The sequence below is a fragment of the Corylus avellana genome, chromosome ca2 (genome assembly GCF_901000735.1).
Source record: "Corylus avellana chromosome ca2, CavTom2PMs-1.0".
NCBI lineage: Eukaryota > Viridiplantae > Streptophyta > Magnoliopsida > Fagales > Betulaceae > Corylus > Corylus avellana.
This window is the reverse complement of record NC_081542.1, coordinates 5,787,449-5,793,428: the sequence shown is the minus strand read 5'-3', so window position 1 is coordinate 5,793,428 and position 5,980 is coordinate 5,787,449. Positions and strand designations below refer to the sequence as shown.

Sequence of the window (5,980 nt, the reverse complement as noted above, 5' to 3'; positions counted from 1 at the left end):
TTTTTTTTTTTTTTTTTTTTTTTTTTTTTCCTGTTGATTATATATATATATATATATATATATATATATAGATCACATGCATTGTTAATAAAATCTCTATTCCTTTCCTTTTAATAAAATCTACGTTTAGCAACATTTTCCATTTGATTTTCGCCGGTTTAAGAAATAAAACTATTTTTTGATTCCTTATGAAAATATATTTAATCGTAGCTTCTCTTACCTTTTCCTATACCATTAAAATATTATTTCTTTACAAAATACAAGTTTCATATCTACCATCACTTTTTTCACAAAATCTCAACACAATCTTTAATTAAAGACCAAAAAAAAAAAAAAAAAAAGAGAGAGGAAATATAAGTGTTTATATTAAAATAGTGTATAAAAAATTAAAAATGATTCTCTACACATTGAGAAACATTGTAACAATCTTGAAAGTTGGTTAAATAATATAAGTAAATTTTTGTAATTTTTTTAAAACTTTTTCTAAACATAAGAAAGAGAATAGTATATAGAATATCTGTTAAAGCATCAGCTGCATGTGCACTGTATGCCAACGCAACCTTTTTTTTTCTATATTTTTTTAATGCATTTAAATCACAGATTTTTAAAAACGGGAATCAAGGTCCAGATTCCCGTGTTTAAAAATCTGTGATTAATTGTGTCTTCCCAGAAATTTGAGTCCGTCTGACTGTGGGCGATCATATCGACGCGGGATGCATGCTTTTATTTTTAATTATGTATTTTTGGGACCAGTGCATGTGCCCCATTTGCTCTTTTGTATGAAGAGTATCGTTGGCTCTCATCCGCCATACTGTCATACCGAGATATGCTTCGCTTCATTCCCAGGACCATCTATTCACCATATCATGTGAGTGCATCTTGACCTTTTCAAAATAAAATAAAATAAAATTTAAGAGAGATGGCGGTGAAGAGAAGCATATCTCGTGTCACACCACATGCCGACCTCCATTTTTTTTTTTTATATTCAAAATATTCATCCATTTGCCATCTTGCACACGATATCCGATGCTTGGGTTCATTTGTTTATTAACGTTGCTCTTTGTTAAATTGTTTTGGCAGTTAGTGTTCTACCTCTCGATCGAGCCGGCCTGCCGAACAAATATATATAATATGATTCATCATAAAAATCATGACTCATACATGGTATTTGGTTAAGTTATATGATTAATTAATTAGTCTTTTTTAGTTAAACCAAATCGCGTCAGTATGATGTTGAGTCCCTTTTTCAATGTAAAAAAAAAAAAAAAAAAAACCTCTCAAACTATCACTTAATTAAGAATATTCTTTAAACTATCAAAATATTATCAATATTTTTCAATGACGAAATTACTCTTAATAAAATAAAAACAAAAAATACTAAACTTTTAGAAAAAACTTAAAATTGAATAATAATAATAATAATAAATTATAATATTAACAATTATAGTGATATCTAACGCATAAAACTAAGCATGTGGACTATACCATGTCATTCACATTAGTATATTTAAAATTGAAAACAAAAAAACGATTTCGTTTCATATATATATATATATAAGCGTTTAGTAATTTTTTCTAACCGCTTTCAAAAGTAGTTAACGATTAATACAATTAGTGGTTAATGGGCCCGCCTTCTCACCCCTACTTTTAATGACTTTTCTTTTCTTTTCTTTTCTTTTAGCTTTGGGTAATAGTAGCAGTAAATTTCCTATGATATCCTCCCATCACAGCCTCTCGATAAAAAATAAGAATATTAAAAATTGAATTTTGGATAAATAATATAGAGCCATTTTATGGTATCCTAGAAATTTGCCGCTGGGAAGTATAAAAAGTCTCGCTAAAAGCATTTTTTTTAAGCCTCACTAAACTAGTTTTTTTGTTAATTTGGTGAGCCAAATCACTAAAAATTACAAAAAAAAACACTTTCAACAATCTCACAAAAAAAATAATTTTGGTTTAATGAGTGAATAGTACTCATTATCTTTAAGTGAATACTATTCACTCACGAAATGAATAAGAAATAATATAAATTATCTCTTTCATTTCCTATTCTTTGAAAAAAGTTGAAAAAAAAAAAAAAAGTTTTTGAAAACAAATATTTAAATGAAAGTTTATAGTTAAAATAGTAAAGCTAATAAGGGATAGGGTGCTTTAAAAAAGGTGGTAATTAAAATAAAAAAAATTGTACTTTTAATTATGGAAAAAATGTAAACTTAGTCATTGTGGTTTATATGATTTACAATTAGTTTCCTATGGTATCAAAATGAACTCAAAGGTCCCTTAGGTATGTCACAAAAATAATTTAGTCCGTATAATCAAATTTCGTCCACTAATTTAAGAGATTTCATTTGTGTTACATTGACTTAAATGGGACAAGTATCACAATTTTATTGGCTCTAACGTTTCACGCTATTAGAACTGTTAAGTCAGTGAATAGAATTTAACTGTAGAGACTAAAATTTTTTTCTGATATACCTCAATGACCTTTGAATTTATTTTTATACTATAAAAAGTTAATTACAAATCAGCTAAACCACGTTGACTAATTTTACATTTTTTGAAAAAATTACTTGAATGTGGCCAATTATGGTGAACTCCAGGCATGCGATTTAGAAAAGTCAAAATAGACATGCGATTTAGAAAAGTCAAAATAGAAAGCTCATACTTGCATTATTGGACGAGGATATATAGAAACTTTTGCTATCAATCCTTCTTCTTCTTCTTATATAGCGTTGCACCGATCTTCACTACCCTTGAGACCGGTCACTTCCCTAGCTCCCATTACTACACCAAATCGAGTAGCCACCATCTCCTGCCACCCACGTACTCCGACGAGCCCTTCAGAATTTGGGAAAGCTTCGGCGACCAAAGCAGTTGAAAGTGAGGTAAAAACTTTAAACTCCCCTTCATGACTTTCTTTCTTTCCTAATCTTTAGATTCTTAAAGTTCAGCTTCTCCAAATTTGCTTTAATTCAATATGATAAAAGTGATCGGAAGATTAAGTCTCTCTGCCTTTGCTGCCATTGCGGTGTGCCTAAAAGAGAGAGAGAGAGATGGAGTTTGAACATATCAGCCACGAGAATACTTGCCATCGATCCTTTTTTTTTTTTTTTTTTACATAACAATCAAATAAAATATTGCTTGCTTTTGCTTTCAAGAGCGTAAAAAACACTGGTGTGAGCATTGATGACTGGTTATGTGATTTAAGTGTGATTTCTTTGTTCTTTTTTCTTTTCCTTGCCTTTTCTTTCTGCGAAATGCATGTAAGAAGCTTTGCATGCTGAAAAGGTCCAGTTCATAAACATGTGTTTTAGCTGTTCTTTTTAACTTAAATTGCGATGCATTTGTAAGCTTCTTTTCCTCATTGGATCGTTCACTAAACTGGGAGATTGCTTAATTGGGTCCTTTTTTATTTATTTTCTTTTTTGTTTAGTAGTTGGGCCATTTTTAGTTTGAAGATAATTAGTCCCGTTTTGGTGTAGGGCATAGTTGAAGTCTCAAGAGAGAGACAAAGGACTAGGAACGTACAACAATTAATACACCCATACGGTGTCAAGTTTAGGAGTGCATCATCTAAAAATTTCACTTTATAACAAATTAAGGATGCTCTGTCACACCCATAAAAAATGTCCTGTGATATTGCTAATTAAAAAGTTGTCTCGTAGGAAAATTACACGGAGAGAGAAAGACAGATGGAACTTCAGCATTTCTTCCACCACCATCCTTTGGCCTCGACTTATTACACGACATCTTCTTATAGAAGAGATTGTGAGGGGTGCAGGGAAGAAATATTGGGTTTTAGTTACAGTTGCCAAATGTGCCAGTTCTTCCTCCACAAATCATGTGGCGAACAACCCCGCAAGTTGCCGCACCCATTGCACCCGAAACATCCTCTTTTTCTCCGCGTTATCCCAATTGAGAACAAGAAGTGGTGTTATTTCTGCAATGCATTAGTCGAGGGCTTCGCTTACAATTGTCCTCGCTGTAATTTTAACCTTCATCTTAAATGCGCTTCTATACCCTTCACCCTAAAACCTGAATTTCACGACCACCCATTGAAGCTCCTGCGGAAATCAGTCTCCTTCACTTGCGATGCATGTGGGAAAGAAGATGAAGACATGTACTCTTACGTATGTACCAGTCTCACATGCTCATTCATGGTCCACCGAAAATGTGCTGCCTTACCGTTGACTCTCAAACATACAAGTCACCACCACACTCTCGACCTCACCCACTCTTCTCAGCTAAATCAATCCCACCGTCAAATTTGTCGTCTCTGCGTTAAATAGGTGGACACTGACAGAGCTTATTATTGCTCAAAATGCAATTTTGTTGCCCACCTTGTTTGTGCTACACGCGAGGGAGAAACCGAGGAAATAAAGAAGCCTCTTGAGTCGACAGGTATCCTTAAAAACGAAGATTCAGAACTGGATGAATCCATTGACTCATTACCTTATGCTGTGAAGAAGATGAAGATAGGAGAGGATAAAATTGAAATACCCGAAGAAATCAATCATTTTAGTCATCAACATGACTTAAAGCTTACAGAGGAGCTTCTGAACAATGAACAATGTGATGGGTGTATGCTTCCTATATCTACATCCCCATCCCCACAATTTTACAGTTGTGCTCAATGCAGATTTTTTCTTCATAAATCTTGTGTTGAATTACCCATAAAAAAGCTACACCCAGTCCTTCACCCCCACCTCCTCACCCTCTTCACAAAGGCACCTTACGCTTCTAGCGGGTTCAGTTGTAATGTTTGTGATAGGCTATGTAATGGCTTCACCTACCATTGTAAGGATTGCACGTTTGATGCAGATGTCCAATGTAGTTTGATCTCAGACATCCTTACACATGACGGTCACGAGCACCCACTGATTCTATCAAGAGCACCCGGTAGTGAGAATTGTAGTTGTTGTTATAATAGTGGAAGAGTATTCAAGTGTGCTGATTGCGAATTCACTTTGGATGTCAAATGCGCTACACTGCCACATACCATGAGGTACCGACGCTTTGAACAACCCTTCAAATTGTGTTATAAGGCTGAAGAAGATTATGAGGACGATGAATATTATTGTGACATTTGTGAAAAAAAACGAAATCCAAAGCACTGGTTTTATTACTGTGCAGATATGAGTTTCCCTGCTCATCCCAATTGCATTCTTGGAAAATCTCCGTATTATAAATGATTGGCATCTACAACCTCCTTGTGACCGCCCTGAGATCGTTAATTACTGAGCAAGTTTAAGGTTTCACATCATCATGATGTAAATCAAATCCCGATTGTTCATTATGTTCTAAAAGACAAGCATGTGTGACATTTCAATGATCATGTTCTTTATGTATTTAGGTTGTGTTTGTCCGCTTGCTCCTTGTGGCTGTGTATGTTGTTGTGATAATTTGAAGAGAACAAAATTATGTTTTTTTTTTGTTAATTAGTCTATAAAATTGTCATGTGTTTTTGAGTAGGTAAGAAGTACATACTTTTTTAATAGAATTATTCTATAAAATTGTTATGTATCACTTGAGCACGTAAGAAATCCATTTTTTTTAATAGCTTTTTATTAAAAAGCACGAGCTTTTATTATGTTAAGGAATACATTATAATTTTATAGATTAGGTCAACCAGTACTTATTAAACAAATTAATTTGGATCAACTCAAATTAACTGAAACTCAATTATATAACATTCTAACTCGCTAATTTTCTGTTGATCGAGTTTGTAACAAGTTTGTGAATTGTGTCAAAAATTGCTTTCGGCTAGTACTATGGTTTCATAGTCATAATATTATACTTAATCCTTACGGCATGTAAAGTAAGGAAGCTGTCGTAGTATTAATTTGTTAAATGAAATTGGCACTTTTGTTTTAGTAATGCCAATAATATTCTATCAAAATGATGAATATGGCAAACAATGTCTAGCCGTACGTTAAGTGTACTTGGACATCATTTGCACCAAGGAAAAGCATGTCACGGC

General features: G+C 33.2%; 1 protein-coding gene across 1 annotated transcript; it reads left to right on the top strand.

Annotated features, from left to right (window-relative positions):
- Positions 1-4,279: 4,279 nt before the first annotated feature.
- Positions 4,280-5,192, top strand: LOC132168947 (protein VACUOLELESS GAMETOPHYTES-like). The gene has a single exon (XM_059580045.1). The coding sequence runs from the start codon at positions 4,470-4,472 to the stop codon at positions 5,190-5,192; it is 723 nt and encodes a 240-aa protein (XP_059436028.1). The 5' UTR covers positions 4,280-4,469.
- The last annotated feature ends 788 nt before the right edge of the window (positions 5,193-5,980 follow it).

Coding starts and splice junctions, on each gene's coding strand:
- LOC132168947 (XM_059580045.1), top strand. CDS start 4,470: ATGAAGATAGGAGAGGATAAAATTGAAATACCCGAAGAAATCAATCAT.